This window comes from Macrobrachium nipponense, chromosome 5 (genome assembly GCF_015104395.2).
Source record: "Macrobrachium nipponense isolate FS-2020 chromosome 5, ASM1510439v2, whole genome shotgun sequence".
In the NCBI taxonomy this organism is placed as follows: domain Eukaryota; kingdom Metazoa; phylum Arthropoda; class Malacostraca; order Decapoda; family Palaemonidae; genus Macrobrachium; species Macrobrachium nipponense.
In genome coordinates, this window is record NC_061107.1 from 72,880,350 (window position 1) to 72,901,183 (window position 20,834).

At 37.0% G+C, this 20,834-nt stretch overlaps 1 protein-coding gene across 1 annotated transcript in view; it reads right to left on the bottom strand.

Moving 5' to 3' along the window:
• The window catches only part of LOC135215402 (protein phosphatase 1 regulatory subunit 12A-like), a 166,495-nt gene extending 149,438 nt beyond the window's left edge, over positions 1-17,057 (bottom strand). The window contains exon 1 of the mRNA XM_064250004.1: positions 16,941-17,057. Within this exon, the coding sequence (XP_064106074.1) occupies positions 16,941-16,997 (57 nt within the window). The 5' untranslated portion in view covers positions 16,998-17,057. The remainder of the gene's footprint in view (positions 1-16,940) is intronic.
• Between the last annotated feature and the right edge of the window lie 3,777 nt (positions 17,058-20,834).

Sequence of the window (20,834 nt, forward strand, 5' to 3'; positions counted from 1 at the left end):
ACTAGACAAAAAAATCATAACTTCTGAAAAGACTGGAAAGTTGAGCCACTAACTTCTGGATCGCTTTTTGCTTCAGCTTTCTTCATGAATCTGTTCCAGTTGGGGTCTTCAAAACATCAAAAATGATTTAATTGGATTCAGAGAGTTCTTCCTTCAGAAATTTCTTCAAAATAGCACTCAAAAACTACGTGTAAATAACAGTAAAATAAACAGATTTTTTAACCATTGAAGACGAAGCCGATTACATACCCACTTCAACAAATACATCGAATTACTTGCATATATCAAATCCCTAAGTTGTCCTACTCGAATGACCTCCTTTTGTGGGTTAAATTTGTTTGTTTGTATGGTGCTTTTACGTTGCATGGAACCAGTGGTTATTCAGCGACGGGACCATCGCCTTTACGTGACTTCCGAACCACGTCGAGAGTGAACTTCTATCACCAGAAATATACACATCTCTGACTTCTTTATGGCATGCCCGAGAATCGAACTCGCAGCCACCGAGGTGGCACGCCAAGACCAAACCGATCACGCCACTGAGGCGCTGTCGAAAGTGCCGTGGCAACGCATTCGCCAGCCACGAGAATTCCTCACCTGAACGCCCAAATTTACGTTTGATTTATTAAAGGTGAAAGAGTTGTGGCCAGTCTTCCATCGTGTTAAAAGGTGAAAGGTTTTTCAATTCCTAGTCATTCATTTACCTAACGAAACGAGGAGGATAAGAGAGAGAAATTACCAATGAGAGAGAGAGAGAGAGAGAGAGAGAGAGAGAGAGAGAGAGAGAGAGAGAGAGAGAGAGAGAGAGAGAGCAAATGATTTTTCCTTTATTCATTATTGGTGTTAGTACCAGGCTATCTATTATTATTATTATTATTATTATTATTATTATTATTATATTATTATTATTATTATTACTGATGACAAAGAACACTTGCTGAACAAAACAGCGGCGAAAAACATGACTCAAAATTTAAGTGTACTTGGTTAAGAGCTTCCTGGGGGGACTAATAATATAATGAAGTTCTGCGACAAATCAATTTCAGGCTACATGACAGCTTAATGATTCTCATCTCTCATTTTTACCATTTACACACCTACCCACATCATACTGACAGGCTATGCAATGCATGAGCTACGGCAAAAAAATAACATATGAATACATAAATAAATAAATAAAACACTGGCTGTGTCACAAAGATTAATGATTACGACATCATCATCTCTTAAGCTTCTATAGATCCATCATCCATCCACCTACACACTCTAAAATTATCTAGCTTTTTCGCAATGCAAGTGACAGCTGCATATATACCATCAAATAATGACAGGTGATAAATGTTGTGGCTTCAAAGCGATGACGAATCCATGTTTATTCAGCGAGATATAATTAACGGAAAACTCTTACCCACACAAATGAAAAGGATGGTCTGTTGATTAATCGTCTATTGTCTCAAAACAAAATCGTTTACTTTTACTCAGGAGGAGAAGAGCGTCTCCAAATGGTTTTGTTTGCACAGGAAAAGATGTGGTGCGATTTTATACCCCCCTTGAGCACACTGCTTACAGCAGTGTATCTTATAACAAGAACCATTAAAAACAAGGCGTGATCATATCTCCAGGTTACTGAGGGCATTTTCTAAAATCTAAGGTCATATAGCACATTGTTTCACCAACGAAAATTAAAATTAATACGCTATATTTTATATTCGAAATAATTGTTCCGTACTGTTTAACATGCACGTTATTTATTTTTTACACTTCCTTTCTAATAAATAAATCATAAATATACTATCCTAAAATTCCTGTATCTTTAACTCAACGTCAAACACCTTTTTTCAGACCGTTTTAAGCTTTTCCACAGGCTTTCCTACCCCAAAAAAGAACAACAACGGCAAGAACAACAACAACAAGGTAGTTTGTAGGCTTACTCGCCGAGTAAGTGAAAATCAACGTACAAGAGATTTCTTGAAACTAAGCATTGTCACATGACAGCACCAAAATAACTAAATTCATTTTTCTCCTTTTTCTCAGCGTACGCGTCTGTATACATCAAGAGAACTATGAAAAGATAAGAGTTTATAACTTCACTTTCGTCGACGTTCGTTGACAATAAAATATAAACTCGCTATGTCAAATGAAGTGAGCATACTAACTGAGCGGTTTTGAAAACCAAGCATTTCCGACTTGTATTTCCAGTACTCCATTACATATACGTTCAACGAAAAAAAATACATTTCAGTATTGCTATTCGTCTTTTAATTGAGCCGTGAATGTCTATCAATTAAATTTATCTGGACTCTCTCTCTCTCTCTCTCTCTCTCTCTCTCTCTCTCTCTCTCTCTCTCTCTCTCTCTCTCTCTAGGGCATTTCTCAGTTTTATCAAACAGTGTTATGTACTTGTCACTCATTTATGGTCAGAGAGACAGTTTGGTTCAACACAACCATTCTTCATGGAGGTTTTTTGGGGAAAACAGATCAATCTAATCACCTACCACGAAATGCTGGAACACCGAAGGAGTTGGCGAATAATGAAAGTGAAGGCACATTTTTGCCTCGGAAATATATTCATGATAACGATGAATATCCCGTTAAGTTTTTCCTCCACTTCTCGACCATGAAAGTTATACAAAGTCATTCTTAGAAAGTAATGAATAACCTCTTTATATAGGGTGTTAATATCATCTTATCCTTAGGTTTCCAGGATGTATTACATTACACCGTAGGATGTTACACTTGCAGGTCGGTTTGTGGTGTTTAATTATACATTTAGCAAATATTAACGAACACTGCATATTAGAAGTGATTATAACGCATTAGGGAACCTCAAGTGTGAGTCACTTTTAAATAATGAGCAAGGCAATCCATTCCCACCCATTCCATCATGGGTGAATGACATCATCACCAAATTCGGCCGGGAGAAAATCACCTCAGGTTACTGTTCAAGGGTTATAACACATATCCAGAATACTCGGCCTGTTCGTTTAATCTCCAGGACAATACCATTCTTTTGTGACCATCTCCATTACAACTTTCCGAGGGAAATTGCTTTATACAACACCGGCGGAACTGCAAAACACTTACAGTCTTTCTTTTTGGGAGAATCAATCATGAATGGGGATCCTTCCGCATGGCAAAATTATGTTCAATTTTTTATTCAAGAATCTAACAAATTAAATAAAAAGCTACTGAAGCTATATACCCATTCCTTTCAATGGTATATTCCCCTCTCATGCAGAAAAAACTATATCTTAGTTTAATCAGACCACTGAGCTGATTAACAGCTCTCCTGGGGCTGGCCCGAAGGATTAGAATTATTTTTTTTACGTCGCTAGGAACCAATTGGCTACTTAGCAACGGGACCCACTGTGGGATCCGAACCACATTATATCGAGAAATGAATTTCTAATCGCCAGAAATAAATTCCTCAGGTTCCCCATTGGCGGCAGCGGGGAGCGAACTCTGGCTTCTAGACTGATAGGCGCGAGCAGAAGTTTGCGTAATTATGCAAGATAACGAACAATCATTTCCCAATGAAACCGGTGCCTAGTTTGACACGACGATGAACTACAAGCTGAGAATCGTCTCCAGTTTCTTGGAATACCTCTTTGCGATTTTTTTCCTTTATCAAAAACGTTTTCAATTCCCATTAGCCATCCATTCTCTCGAACATCCTCAATCAGCTCTCGAATTTCATTTCTCTCGTCCCCAGACTAAATTGGCGTGCGGCGCTAGGTTTCCATGGTCAAATTAAAATGCCAATTCCACTTAAAACACTCAATGAGTTTGCTTGATGATACCGCACGAAAGGACGTTTTGAGACTTCGACAATTTCAGCTACTTCTATTATTATAGTTTTCAGTTTGCGATTTTGGCTGTTGCCAGTTATTAATATTTATATATGTGAATCTGATGGTTAGCTTGTTTGTTTGTTTGTATGGTGTTTTTACGTTGCATGGAACCAGTGGTTATTCAGCAACGGGACCAACGGCTTTACTTAAGTGACTTCCGAACCACGTCGAGAGTGAACTTCTATCACCAAAAATATACATATCTCTGACCCCCTCAATGGAATGCCCGAGAATCGAACTCGCGGCCACCGAGGTGGCAGGCCAAGACCAAACCGACCACGCCACTGAGACGCTCCGATGGTTAGCATGAATTTTCGCCAGCGATGACAGAACGCGACGAACGCAGGTAAAGAGTCGGTCTTTATCATGTCTTCTTCCTGTTCCTTCCTCCTCCTTCTCTTCTCTTCTCTTTCTCAGTCCTCGTCCTCATTCTCACCCCTTCCCACCAAAAGGCATGAATGTTTGGTCGCCATCCCTCTCATTCAATTGAATATGAAGTTCAGGCCAAAGACCAAGTACTGGGACCTATGTGGCCATTCAGCGCTGAAATGGAAATTAACAGTAAGAAGATTTGATAGGTGTAACAGGAGGATAACCTCAAAGCAGTTGTTAGGAGACGGTGGAGAGTAAGATGGAAGAAAGAGAATATGATAGGAGGTACAGTAAAAGGAAAGAAAGGGGTTGCAGCTAGGGGCCGAAGGCACGCTGCATAAGAACCTTAAGTAATGCCTACGGTGCACTACATCGGATGCACTGACGGCACTACCCCCATAAGGGGATCCCCTCACATTAAATTCTTCATCTTCTCTTTGCAAACGGGTTCTGATAACTCATAGCCTCGTACATATTTAAAAGACACGGCGAATCACTGTCAGAATTTTTTCTCGTTTATATTTTTGAATTATAAAAATGAATAAATATACACTCAAACTACCGAACAGGAGGTATATTATCTTGAAGAGTCTTCTGTAAGTCACCTCGATCTTTTTTTTTTTAACCTAATATTTAAATAATTCATTAGCAGTGTTTGATCTCTACTCGGAAAACCATCTTGATTTTGGTTTTAATCTCCTAGAAAATTACGATGACAAGTATTTTTTATTTTTAAAATTTTATTCTTTATACCTGCGTCACAAAACCTACACTAATTCTTAAGTAAAACTGTCTTGACTAAAACGCACACTACACTTGACCATTTGATTTCTGTCTAACTCATCTTGGGGAAGGCAAAACTGAACGTTAGTAGTGGGTTCAGTTTTGCCTGCACAGTCGGCCTGTACAGGCAAAACTGAACGTTAGTGGGTTCAGTTTTGCCCACACAGGCCGACTGTGCAGGCATAACTGCGTAGGTATAACAGTGTTACCGGCGGCCTCAAGCCGTTCATAAGGCACTGTGACCTTTGAAGGCGAACTCCATGACCCCCAGTGCTTTTGTAGCATTTGTGGCATTTCTGTTTTTTTTTTTTCTGCGTTCATTTCCATCATTTTGTTTATACCAATACCTACCGCGCGGCAACGTTCAGCAAGATGATTTACGTCACGTAAAGCTTACCACACTCAAAACACAGGTCCAGGGTTGTCTTTTCACATCAAGTGCTGCAGTTTTCAAGTTTTCGTACATTACAGTCTTTTACAAATTTACAAGATTATTTTGCTCAAAAATAAAAATAATATACGACAGTCTTTTAGGTTCGCACGGTTATTTTGTTCAAGAATATAAAATAATATACGACAGTCTTTTACATATTTACAAAATTATTTCGTCCCAAAAAAATAATATACAACAGCCTTTTTGCAGGTTCGCACGATTATTTTTTGTTTTCATGAATAAAAATAATATACGTTTATATCTAGCAAATTCAATCTAGTTTCTGAAGTATACGTAATATGCCATGTTAAAAAAAAAACAAAAAAATACCATTATGTTAAAGGCCACATTACACACACACACACACGATTGCACCAACTACATAAAGAACATTAGCACTGTCAAATATTCACCAGAAAAATGGGTTCCATTCCCATCCAAACGACGGTCTACTGAGTATTACTTCAATATTTCACAATTCCGCAATTTCCTCGCTATGTTCATTTGCCTATAATAACTTCAAATGAATCCAGTACACAAAGACCCACCGGCACTTCACCCACAACAAACACTGCCTCGGTTCACACTAAAGGAAAATCCCCTCACAAACCACCTCACAGCGCGTTAGCATTCGCGAGCAAAATGTTAGACACCTTATTTATCTATTTATTTACTTATTTTAACCCACAACTCCCTTCTGTCATGCTGACCTTTCACAGACCGCAGGGGCCAAATCATACATCTCTGTCTGCGATTCCTGATGCTATTTTAGCTCGCCCATGAAAAGGCGGAATAGTTTGGTTCTAAGAATGCTGGAAATTCCATTGAATTGAACTGAATTGAATATAGAATTGAGGCCAAAGGCCAAGCACCGGGACCTACGAGGTCATTCAGCGCTGAAACGGAAACTGACAGTAAAAGGTTTGAAAGGTGTAACAGCTGTGCTATGAAACAATTGTTAGGAGAGGGTGGAGAATAGGATGGAATCAAGAGAATGTGAAAGGAAGTACAGTAAAAGGAACAAAAAGGGGTTACAGTTAGGGACCGAAGGAAGGGAGGCTGCAAAGGCCTGAAGTAATGCCTACAGTGCACCACATAAGAGATGCACGGACGGCACTAACCACCCTATACGGGAGACTTGATTCGACTATACGTAGAGCTTGATTAAAAACTATACGTCCTGACAAAGGTTGGGAGTTTTATGTGTGTTTTACCGCAGCCAAAGAGGTTTCACGCTCCTATGCTTTCGTTAGCCGTCACTATTCAATACACTATTCAGTGTCCAGCACATATAATTCGCTAGTGACCGGTGTAGCGAAAAAATGAAAAGCATTCTTTGTTTGTATGGATTTTTTACGTTGCATGGAACCAGCGGTTATTCAGCAACGGGACCAACGACGTTGACTTCCGAACCACGTCGAGAGTGAACTTCTATCACCAGAAATACAAATCTCTCGCACCTCAATGGAATGCCGGAGAATCGAACTCGCGGCCACAGAGGTGGTACGCCAACACCATACCGACCACGCCACTGAGGGGCTGAATAGCATGGGCGTGCAACCTGATGCAGTGAAAATAAGTCCTTTCACAGAAAACTCAATAGAAGAAACAAATGAATGAACAGAAGCGAAGAAGCATTCGATACCGAATACACACAACTCATTCCGTTCCTGAGGCAATAATAAATTACAGTTTCCGTTACGTAACGAACAACGCTTCTGCCTCAACGCTACCGAGAGTAAGGAGGGAGAGGAGTCTCCGAAAGCCCAAGAATATACTACTCCGGCTTTTATAAATACTCTTTGTAAGGAGGCAGCAGGTAATGGACTTTCCTGTCCCCTTGAACAGGCGGCGGGAGGATCAAAGGCGCCTTTCCGTGGGCACTGAGACTCCATTATTTACGCCAAGGATAAATAAAAATACAGTAAATAAAACAGCCAGCAGCGGTTGTCACAAGGTTCGTCCGCCATTTCCGATGGGGTGACGTTTAAGGATCTCTCTCATATATATTAAATGTTCAATAGTATTTTTTATTAGTCTTCTGCGTGAAGTTAGTTCAATTAATATTGAATACAATTTGGGTGTGAGAAATATGATAAATTATTTCCAAGAGGATTCTATGGTTAGTTTTTACGATATCAGCAACGAAAGGCAATATGTGAACCACAGGTAGTCCAGCAAAAAAAGGGAATAAAAGGTGTGAACCAGGAGGAAAAAATATCAGGCATAGGGAATGTGTGAAACATCAGGGAATATCAGCAAAAAAGGGAATAAGTGAACCACCAGGATATCAGCAAAGAAAAAAAGGGAATGTTGTGAACCACCAGGGAATATCAGGGCCAAAAAAGAGGGAATGTGTTGAACACAGATATCATCCAAAAAGGATGTTGGGACCAGGAGAAAAAAATAATTCAGGCAAAAAAGGAAAAAAAATGTGTTGAACATCAGGGGATATCAAAAAAGCCAAAAAAGGGAATGTGGTGAACATGCCAAAAAAAAGGGTAATCAGCAAACAGGGAATATGGGTGAACACAGGATATCAGCAAAAAAAAAGGGAAAAAAGGAATGGTGTACCCACAAAAAAGGGAATATTCCCTCAGAAAAAAAAAGGGAAGTGTTGGAACAGAAAAAATGATATCAGCAAAAAAAAGGGAATGTGGTGAACATCAGGATACAGCAAAAAAAGGGAATGGTGTGAACCACAGGATTCATCAAAAAAAGGGAATGTGTGAACCAAAAAAAGGGGAGCGATATACGAAAAAAAAAAGGAAGTGTGAACATCCAGGATATCAGCAAAAAAGGGAATGTCCGTGAACCAGTTCAGGGGAAGTTTTAAATCCAGCAAAAAAAGGGACTATGTGAAGCCACAGGATGATCAAAAAAAAGGCAAAAAAAGGGAATGTGTGAAACCAACAGGATATCAATCAAAAAAGGGAATGTAGTGAACCCGAGGATACAAAAAAAGGGCAAAAAAAAGGGAATTGTCGTGAACCATCAGGATATCAGGCAAAAAAGGGATATGTGAACCCAAAGGATATCAAAAAAAAGGGCCAAAAAAAGGGAATGGTCTGGTGAAACCATCAGGATATCAGCAAAAAAAAGGGGAATATGTGGAACCACAGGATATCAGCAAAAAAGGAATGTGTGAACCATCCAGGATGGATCAGCCACAAAAAGTGGAATATAGTGAACCAACAGGATATCAAAAAAAGGCAAAAAAAAAAAGGGAATAGTATTGAACCACAGGATATCAGCAAAAAAAAGGCGAATATGGTGAACATAGGATATCAGCCAAAAAAAGGGAAATATGTGAACCACAGGATATCAGCAAAAAAAGGAAATATGTTGAACCATAGGATATCAGCAAAAAAGGAATATGTGAACCTAGGAATATCAGCAAAAAAAAAAGGGAATATGTGAACCATAAGCGATATCAGCAAAAAAAAGGAATATGTTGAACCATAGGATATCAGCAAAAACGGGAATATGTGAACATAGGAATTAGCATAAAAAGGGAATAGTTGAACCATAGGATATTAGCATAAAAAGGGAATAGTTGCAACCACAGGATATCAGCAAAAAAGGGGATATGTGAACATCAGGATATCAGCAAAAAAAAGGGAATATGTGAACCATAGGATATCAGCAAAAAAAGGGAATATGTGAACCATAGGATATCAGCAAAAAAAGGGAATATGTGAACCATAGGATATCAGCAAAAAAAGGGAATATGTGAACCACAGGAAATCAGCAAAAAAAGGGAATATGTGAACCATAGGATATCAGCAAAAAAAGGGAATATGTGAACCACAGGATATCAGCAAAAAAAGGGAATATGTGAACATCAGGATATCAGCAAAAAAAGGGAATATGTGAACATCAGGATATCAGCAAAAAAAAGGGAATATGTGAACCATAGGATATCAGCAAAAAAGGGAATATGTGAACCATAGGATATCAGCAAAAAAGGGAATATGTGAACCATAGGATATCAGCAAAAAAGGGAATATGTGAACCATAGGATATCAGCAAAAAAAAGGGAAATATGTGAACCACAGGATATCAGCAAAAAAAGGAATATGTGAACCACAGGATATCAGCAAAAAGAGGGAATATGTGAACCACAGGAAATCAGCAAAAAAAGGGAATATGTGAACCATAGGATATCAGCAAAAAAAGTAATATGAGAACCACAGGAAATCAACAAAAAAAGGGAATATGTGAACCATAGGATATCAGCAAAAAAAGGGAATATGTGAACCACAGGAAATCAGCAAAAAAAAGGGAATATGTGAACCATAGGATATCAGCAAAAAAGGGAATATGTGAACCACAGGAAATCAGCAAAAAAGGGAATATGTGAACCATAGGATATCAGCAAAAAAAGGTAATATGTGAACCACAGGATATCAGCAAAAAAGGGAATATGGTGAACCACAGGAAATCAGCAAAAAAGGGAATATATGAACCACAGGAAAATCAGCAACAAAGGGAATATGAGAACACCTAGGTTATCAGCAAAAAAGGTAATGTGTGAACCACAGGAAATCAGCAACAAAAGGGAATATGAGAACCATAGGTTATCAGCAAAAAAGGTAATGTGTGAACCACAGGATATCAGCAAAAAAGGGAATATGTGAACCATAGGATATCAGCAAAAAAAGGGAATATGTGAACCATAGGATATCAGCAAACGAAAAGGTAATGTCTGAACACAGGATATCAGCAAAAAAAGGAATATGTGAACCATAGGATATCAGCAAAAAAAGGGAATATGTGAACCATAGGATATCAGCAAAAAAAGGGAATATGTGAACCACAGGATATCAGCAAAAAAGGAAATATGTGAACCATAGGATATCAGCAAAAAAAGGGAATATGTGAACCATAGGATATCAGCAAAAAAAGGGAATATGTGAACCATAGGATATCAGCAAAAAAAGGGAATATGTGAACCATAGGATATCAGCAAAAAAGGGGAATATGTGAGCATAGGATATTAGCATAAAAAGGGAATTGTGAACATAGGATATTAGCATAAAAAGGGAATATGTGAACCAGGACTTAGGCAGGGAATATGTGAACCATCAGCAAAAAAGGGGATATGTGAACATCAGGATATCAGCAAAAAAAGGGAATATGTGAACCATAGGATATCAGCAAAAAAAGGGAATATGTGAACATCAGGATATCAGCAAAAAAGGGAATATGTGAACCACAGGAAATCAGCAAAAACAGGGAATATGTGAACCACAGGAAATCAGCAAAAACAGGGAATATGTGAACCATAGGATATCAGCAAAATAAGGGAATATGTGAACCACAGGATATCAGCAATAAAGGGAATATGTGAACATCAAGGATATCAGCCAAAAAAAGGGATATTGGGAACATTCAGGGGATATCAGCAATAAAAAAGGGGAAATATTGTGAACCATAGGAAATCAGCAAAAAAGGGAATATCGTGGGAACAAGGGAGATACAGCAAAAAAGGGAATATGTGACCATGATATCACAAAAAAATAAGTAATATGAGAACCACAGGAAATCAACAAAAAAAGGGAATATGTGAACCATAGGATATCAGCAAAAAAAGGGAATATGTGAACCACAGGAAATCAGCAAAAAAAGGGAATATGTGAACCATAGGATATCAGCAAAAAAGGGAATATGTGAACCACAGGAAATCAGCAAAAAAGGGAATATGTGAACCATAGGATATCAGCAAAAAAGGGAATATGTGAACCACAGGATATCAGCAAAAAAAGGGAATATGTGAACCACAGGAAATCAGCAAAAAAAGGGAATATGTGAACCATAGGATATCAGCAAAAAAAGGGAATATGTGAACCATAGGATATCAGCAAAAAAGGGAATATGTGAACCACAGGATATCAGCAAAAAAGGGAATATGTGAACCACAGGAAATCAGCAAAAAAGGGAATATATGAACCACAGGAAATCAGCAACAAAAGGGAATATGAGAACCATGTTATCAGCAAAAAAGGTAATGTTGTGAACCACAGGATATCAGCAAAAAAAGGTAATATGTGAACCACAGAAATCAGCAAAAAAGGGAATAGTGAACAGGAAACCAGCAAAAAAAAGGGAATATGTGAACCATGGATATCAGGAAAAAAAATAGTGAACCAAAGGGTATCAGCAAAAAAAGGGAATATGAACCACAGATCAGCAAAAAAGGGAATGTGAACCACAGGAAATCAGCAAAAAAAGGGAATATGTGAAGGACACGGGAATATCCCAGGGCAAAAAAAGATATGTGAACCACAGGAAATCTCAGCAAAAAAAAAAACAGAAAAAGTGAATATGTGAACCACAGGAAACAGCAAAAAAAAGGGATCTGGAACCATCAGGATTACAGCAAAAAAGGGAAATATTGTGAACCACAAGAAATCAGGCAAAAAAGAGAAGTATAGAACCACAGGATATCCAGCAAAAAGGGGGGAATATGTGAAATGTCGGATATCAGCAAAAAAGGGAATATGTGAACCATAGGATATCAGCAAAAAAAAGGGAATATGTGAACCACAGGAAATCAGCAAAAAAAGGGAATATGTGAACCATAGGAAATCAGCAAAAAAAAGGGAATATGTGAACCACAGGAAATCAGCAGAAAAAGGGAATATGTGAACCATAGGATATTAGCAAAAAACAAAAAAGGGAATATGGGAAACCATCGGATATCAGCAAATAAGGGAATATGTGGAAACACAGGGAAATCAGTCAAAAAAGGGGAAATGACCACAGGAATCAGCAAAAAAAAGGGAATAGTGAACCCATAGCATAAATCAGCAAAAAAGGGAATATGTGAACCATAGGAAAATCAGCAAAAAAAAGGGGAAATAGTGAAACCACAGGAAAATAAAAAAAAAAAATCAGCAAAAAAAAGGAATATGGAACCAACGGGAAATCAGCAAAAAAAGGGAATATGTGAAAACCACAGGATCTTTAGCAAAAAAGGAAAATATGTGAACCCAGGAAATCAGCAAAAAAAAAGGAATATGTGAACCATATGATATCAGCCAAAAAAGGGAATATGAACCACAGGATATCAGCAAAAAAGGGAAAATATGGTCCACCAAGGAAATCAGCAAAAAAAATGGAATATGTGAAACCTTAGGAAATATCCGAAAAAAAGGGAATATGGGAACCCAGGATACAGCAAAAAGGGAATATGTGAACCACAGGATATCGTAAAAAAGGGGAATAATGTGAACCCACAGGATTCAGCAAAAAAGGGGTAATGTTGAAACCACAGGAATCAGCAAAAAAAGGGAACCTAAGTGAAACCATAGGATATCAGCAAAAAAAAGAATAAATATGTGTCCAAGGATATCAGCAAAAAAAAGGGAATATTGTGAACCATAGGATATCAGCAAAAAAAAGGGAATATGTGAACCACAGGAAATCATGCAAAAAAAGGGAATATGGGAACCACAGGATATCAGCAAAAAAAGGGAATATGAAACCTAAATAAGATATCAGCAAAAAAGGGAATATGGAAACCATAGGATATCACAAAAAAAGGGAATATGTGAACCACAGGAAATCAGGAAAAAAGGGAATATGTGGAAACCATAAGAAATAACAGAAAACCAAAAAAAGGGAATATGTGAACCATAGGATATCAGGCAAAAAAGGGAATAGTTGAACCATAAGATATCGCCAAAAAAAGGGAATAATGTGAACCACAGGAAATCAGCAAAAAGGGAATATGTGAACCACGGGAAAATCAGGCAAAAAAAAGGGAATATGTGAACCATAGGGAATATCAGCAAAAAAAGGGATATGTGAACCATAGGATACAGCAAAATAAAGGGAATAGTGAACCACAGGAAATCAGCAAAAAAAAGGGAATATGAACTATAGGATATCAGCAAAAAAAGGGAATAAACCGAGGGAACCATAGGGAAATTCAGCCAAAAAAGGAATATGTTGAAACCACAGGAAATCAGCAAAAAAAAGGGAATATGTAAACCACAGGAAATCAGCAAAAAAAGGGAATATGTGAAAAACACAGGATATTAGCAAAAAAGGAAATATGTGAACCACAGGAAATCAGCAAAAAAAGGGAATATGTGAACCATAGGAATATCAGCAAAAAAAAGGGGAATATGTGAACCCCACCAGGATATCAGCAAAAAAAAGGGAATATGTGGAACCACAGGAAATCAGAAAAAAGGGAATATGTGAAACCTTAGGATATCAGCAAAAAGGGGAATATGTGAACCACAGGATAATCAGCAAAAAAAGGGAAAATATATGAACCACTGGATATCAGTAAAAAAAGGGAATATGTGAACCAAGGGATTTATCAGGGAAAAAAAGGGAATTTGTTGAAAAATAGGATATCAGCAAAAAAGGGGAATGTGAACCACAGGATATCAGCAAAAAAGGGAATATATGAAACACTGGATATAGTAAAAAAAGGGAAATGTGACAAAAAACAGGATATCCCTCAAAAAAGGGGAATTTTGAAACCATAGGGATATCAGCAAAAAAAGGGAATATGTGAACCACAGGATATCAGCAAAATGGAATATGTGAACCACGGAATATCAGCAAAAGGGAATTAGGTGAACCATAGGATATCAGCAAAAAAAGGGAATATGTGAACCACAGGATATCAGCAAAAAAAGGGAATATGTGAACCCAGGAAATCAGCAAAAGAAAGGGTAATATGTTGAACCATAGGATATCAGCAAAAAAGGGGGGGAATATGTGAACCCACAGGATATCAGCAAAAAAGGGAATATGTGAACCACAGGATATCAGCAAAAAAGGGAATATGTGAACCACAGGATATCAGCAAAAAAAGGGAATATGTGAACCATAGGATATCAGCAAAAAAGGAATATGTGAACCACAGGAAAATCAGCAAAAAAAAAGGGAATCTGTGAACCATAGGATATCAGCAAAAAAAGGGGAATATATGAACCACAGGATATAAGCAAAAAAGGGAATATGTGAACCACAGGATATCAGCAAAAAAGGGAATATGTGAAACCATAAGGATATCAGCAAAAACGGGGAATATGTGAACCCACAGGAAATCAGCAAAAAAGGGAATATGTGAACCCCCAGGCTATCAGCAAAAAAAGGGAATATGTGAACCATAGGATATCAGCAAAAAAAAAGGGAATATGTGAACCACAGGATATCAGCAAAAAAAGGGAATATGTGAACCATAGGATATCTGCAAAAAAAATGGAATATTGTGAACCACAGGTGTCAGCAAAAAAAAGGGAATATGTGGGAACATCAGGATATCAGCAAAAAAAGGGAATATGTGAACATCAGGATATCAGCAAAAAAAAAGGGAATATGTGAACCACAGTATATCAGCAAAAAAAAAGGAATATGTGAACCACAGGATATCAGCAAAAAAAGGGAATATGTGAACCACAGGATATCAGCAAAAAAAAGGAATATGTGAACCACAGGATATCAGCAAAAAAAGGGAATATGTGAACCACAGGATACCAGCAATGAAAGGCAACATTTGAACCATAGGATATCAGCAATGGATGGTTATATCTGAACCACAGGATCCAGCAATAAATGGCAATACCTGAACCATAGGGTATCGGCAATGGATGACAATATCTGAACCATAGGAAATCAGCAACGAAAGGCAATGTCTGAACCATAGGATTTCAGCAACGAAAGGTAATGTCTGAATCATAGGATATCAGCAACGAAAGGTAATGTCTGAACCATAGGATATCAGCAACGAAAGGCAATGTCTGAACCATAGGATTTCAGCAACGAAAGGCAATGTCTGAACCATAGGATATCAGCAACGAAAGGCAATGTCTGAACCATAGGATCAGCAACGAAAGGCAATGTCTGCCATACATTCAGCAACTGAAAGGTATGTCTGAACCATAGGATATCAGCAACGAAAGGCAATGTCTGAACCATAGGATTTCAGCAACGAAAGGCAATATCTGAACCATAGGATATCAGCAACGAAAGGCAATGTCTGAACCATAGGATTTCAGCAACGAAAGGCAATGTCTGAACCATAGGAATTTCAGCAACGAAACAGCAATGTCTGAACCATAGGATATCAGCAACGAAAGGTAATGTCTGAACCATAGGATATCAGCAACGAAAGGTAAGTCGAACCATAGATATCATGAACGAAAGGCAATGTCGGAACCATAGGATTTCAGCAACGAAAGGCAATATCGTAAAGGATCATAAGAAATATCTGCCGGACGAAAGGTTTAATATCCGAACCATAGGATATAGCAACGAAAGGTAATCAATATCTGAACCATAGGATCATCTGACCATAGGATTTCAGCAACGAAAGGCAATATCTGAACCATAGGATTTCAGCAACGAAAGGCAATATCTGAACATAGGATATCAGATCAAGCAACGAAAGGCAATGTCTGAACCATAGGATTTCAGCAACGAAAGTTAATATCTGAACCATAGGATATCAGCAACGAAAGGCAATGTCTGAACCATAGGATTTCAGCAACGAAAGGCAATATCTGAACCATAGGATATCAGCAATGAAAGACAATATCTGAACCATAGGATTTCAGCAACGAAAGGCAATGTCTGAACAAGGATTTCAGCAACGAAAGGCCAATATCTGAACCATAGGATTTCAGCAACGAAAGGCAATATCTGAATAGGATCAAGCAACGAAAGTTAATATTGAACCATAGGATATCAGTAACGAAAGGCAATATCTGAACCATAGGATTTCAGCAACGAAAGGCAATGTCGAACCATAGGATTTCAGAACGAAAGGCAATATCTTGAACCATAGGATATCAGCAACGAAAGGCAATGTCTGAACCATAGGATTTCAGCAACGAAAGTTAATATCTGAACCATAGGATATCAGCAACGAAAGGCAATATCTGAACCATAGGATATCAGTAACGAAAGGCAATATCTGAACCATAGGATATCAGTAACGAAAGGCAATATCTGAACCATAGGATATCAGTAACGAAAGGCAATATCTGAACCACAGGATATCAGTAACGAAAGGCAATATCTGAACCATAGGATATCAGTAACGAAAGGCAATATCTGAACCATAGGATATCAGCAACGAAAGGCAATGTCTGAACCATAGGATATCAGCAAAGAAAGGCAATGTCTGAACCATAGGATATCAGCAATAAATGACAATATCTGAACCACAGGATATCACAATGGATGGCAATATCTGAACCATAGGATCAGTAATGAATGACAATATCTGAACATAGATAGCAATGATGGGAATATCTGATCTGAACCATAGGATATCTGCAATGAATGGGAACATCTGATCTGAACCATAGGATACCAGCAATAAATGAGAGTATCTGAATCACAGGGTATCAGCAATGAAAGGCAATATCTAAACCATAGGATATAAGCAATGGATGGGAATATCTGAACCATAGGATATCAGTAATGAATGGGAGTATCTGAACCACAGAATAGCAGCAACGAAAACTTACCTTCCTGTGCAGGATCTGCCTGACGGTGTGATCACGCCCCTGCTGGCAGGCGTACATGAGTGGGGTGACGCCTTCGCTGGTGCTTTCTCCAGGGAGACTTGTAACACCGCCCTCACGTCCTCCCCATCCCCCAATAACCCCACCGCCCACACCCCCCGCCACCGCCGCCGTCATTTGACAACCTGTGGAAACAAACAAGGTAATGAAGTTAGTTTCATAAATGAATGGATTCTGTTTTCGTTGGTAAAAAATATATTGAGGTTCCCATTGATGTTTTCTTACAGGTATTGAAATCAGTTTCATAAGTGAATGGATTCTGTTTTTGTTGGTAAAAAATATATTCAAGTTTCCATTGACGTTTTCTCACAGGTATTGAAGTCAGTTTTATAACTGAATGGATTCTGTTTTCGTTGGCACAAAATATATTCAAGTTTCCTTGATGTTTTCTTAATTTCGTAAAATAAGGCAACTGCCACGCTAATCTAAAGAAAAAATATTATATATATATATATATATATATATATATATATATATATATATATAATATATATATATATATATATATATATATATGTCTATCACAGTCATCCTATTCGACTGGGTGGCGTTTATAGTGTGGGGTTCCGGGTTGCATCCTGCCTCCTTAGGACTCCATCACTTTTCTCACTATGTGTGTGCTGTTGCTAGGGGCACACTTCTGTGCGAGTCCTGGAGCTACTTCGGCATCTAGTTTTTCCTAGATTCCTTTTCAGGGATCTTGGCATCGTGGCTCCTAGTGTTCCAATGAAAATGGGTACAATTTCCACTGGCACATCCTATATCCTTCTTATCTCTATTTCCAGACCCTGATATTTATCAGTCTTTTCTCTCTCTTTCTCTTCCACTCTGGTGTCTCATGGTATTGCGATATCAATGAGTGAAGCTTTCCTCTTGATTTTGTCGGTTATTATTATTATTATTATTATTATTATTATTATTATTATTATTATTATTATTATTATTATTATCATTATTATTATTATTATTATTATTATTATTATTATTATTATTATTATTATTATTATTATTCAGGAGATGAACCCTATTCATATGGAACAAGCCTACGTGAGGGACATTAACTTAAAATTCAAACTTCCAACGCAAATGGTGTTCATTTGAAAGAATTAACAGAAAGAGGAGATCAAGTATTAGAAAGACAAAAATACGTAAACAAAATAAATAAACAAGAAGAGAAAATTTTAAGTAAATCATTAAAATGCGTGATGAAAAAAAATGAAATTACATGCGTAAATTTTTTTTAAAAGAATAATAAAGTATCAAGGGAAATAAAGAAAGAAGAGATTAGGTATTGGAAAATTTAAAAATAACGTAAACAAATTAATAAATGAATAGAGAAAAATTTAAGTAAATCATTAAAATACAAGGTTTTGAAAATGCGTGATGAAAAAAATTGAACTTAGATGCGTAAAAAATATAATATGAATAATAAAATATCAAAAGGCCGTATAACAGAGCGTAATTTTTTTTTAAGTCAAAGAAGAAATTAAAATAATCAGAAGGCCGTTTAATACAATTTACCAATGTAAAATATAAAGTTTATTTAACCGTCTACGTAGAAATAATCCAGTCTTTCAATAAAAACTATGATCCCAATGTTAAGCACGTGTCCTTGAACTTGGGTCCGGAAGAGCCTTTTTGACCACGACCTTCGATGCCTGTGTCAACAATGCCTGTTGGCCTCGCAGGCCACACTTAAGAGGAATGAGTTACGCTAGAAATCTCGGGGCGCAATCTCAATTATTGGAATTAACGGTTGAGCACGGTGTAATTAACCCTCCTCGGACTTATATGCTCCATTCTTTGGGGATCGTGGAGGTGCAGGTTGGGGATACGGGATGGTAAAAGGGGAGTGGGTCTAATTTTCGCGGAGGGGTAGCACAGGTGGAACCCCACCTCTGTAAATAAATGTCCCCCAAGAGTCTGCTATTTGGGTATAAAAAACATTTTTTGTCGGAATTTTTTTATTTTTTGTTCCAAGATGCGTTTACTGGTACTGTAATATGAAAGATGACTATGAAAACGATACAAATATTATTATGTAATAAAGTTCAAAATGAAATGACAGATTGCCAAGGTATTAAGTGTATTTAACACATCTTCGGAGCACAATAATGTGTTAAATCCATGAAAGTACTGCCACTTTCGTCTTCTCATTTTGAACTTTCCCAGTGGCTTCAACCAATAAACTAAATCACGTGCTTACTTTTGTGATCTATTAGCGTATATATATATATATATATATATATATATATATATATATATATATATATATATATATATATTATAATATATAAAATATATATTATTTACTTGTCAATCTCCCCGATATGTTTTCCGCAATTTTACAAATGGACAATCTAATCTATATAAAACAACTTTGCAACTCAATGGTCATTTCAGCTCGTTCCATGAATGTTCCCACAATCTGAATAATAATTACCCCTTCCTTGGATAATTGGATAACATGTAAAGTGGAAAGAACGAATAGTGATTTGCATGAATTTTGTATGTCCTGGCTTTCTCTAGTCTATGTATATAAAAGGCAATTTCTGTTTGTCTGTTCGTTATGCACGCCCAGACTATGAAGCTAGGGTTACCAAAAGTTTTACCATAGACTCCCCCCCACCAAAGGAAGGTTTTAGTCAAAATCCAGAATTCGAGGGTCATTTCTAAGGGGGCCTTAACCCCTCTTTTTCATACCACCACCATTTTTTTACAAATTCATGAGTTGACAGCAAACTCCTTCGATTTTTCACAACAAACCAGGTCCCACTCGTTACAGAAACTGATGCGCAGAAATTAAATGTTTCCGAGACACTCATTTTTAATGGGAGTAAAGAGCAATGCAAAAGCCAAAACAATATGTCGAGTTATCCGTAAAAAAAGAGAAATTACTCGAACTCACTCCCTTGTTTGATAAATTACAAAATTACCCTACGAGATCGTAGCTGATGACAGGTAATCATCCTGTTACGCAGAGCTTTACTTTCAATACTCCAGTCAGGGACTCATACACGTTTACTTTCTTCTTGTTTCGTCTGAAGGATAATGCTCCAAGATTCTTATATATATATATATATCAATATATATATATATATATAATATATATATATATATATATATATATATATATATATAAGAATCTTGGAGCATTATATAGTTCCCTTCTGTTGATAAGAAGGTGCAAGTGTTTGACATTCCTTGTGAGCTAAGCCGCAAACCCAGAAAAGTAAGCAATCCAGAAGTCATGCATTTATGATTATTTATTATTCTCGTTTATATATATAATATATATATATATATACTAATATATATAATATATTATATATATAATAACGAGATAATAAATAATCATAAATGCATGACTTCTGGATTGCTTACTTTTCTGGGTTTGCGGCTCAGCTCACAAGGAAATGTCAAAACACTTGCACCTTCTTATCAACAGAAGGGAATTATTAATCAAATATTTATGCATATGAAGGAATGCAGAAAAAAATACAAGACATATATATAATATATATATATATATATATATATATATATATATATAAATCTTCTTAGGCACGAATATATGGCAATTCAGTTGTATTCCACGTAGGAAAATGAAAATGGTTAATCTCAGAAAATGCCCAACAGTTTCGTCCTCCAATGGGCCTCTCTTGGAGCGTTTATTAAGGAAAGAGATAAAGTTTACTGTGTATGTGGCCAAGAAAGGCGTAAAATTTTAAACATATAGTTACCAAAAAATAGTAGTTTGAGCTACAAAAACTATTCAGCAGTAAAATAATAATATTATATATATATATATATATATATATATATATATATATATAT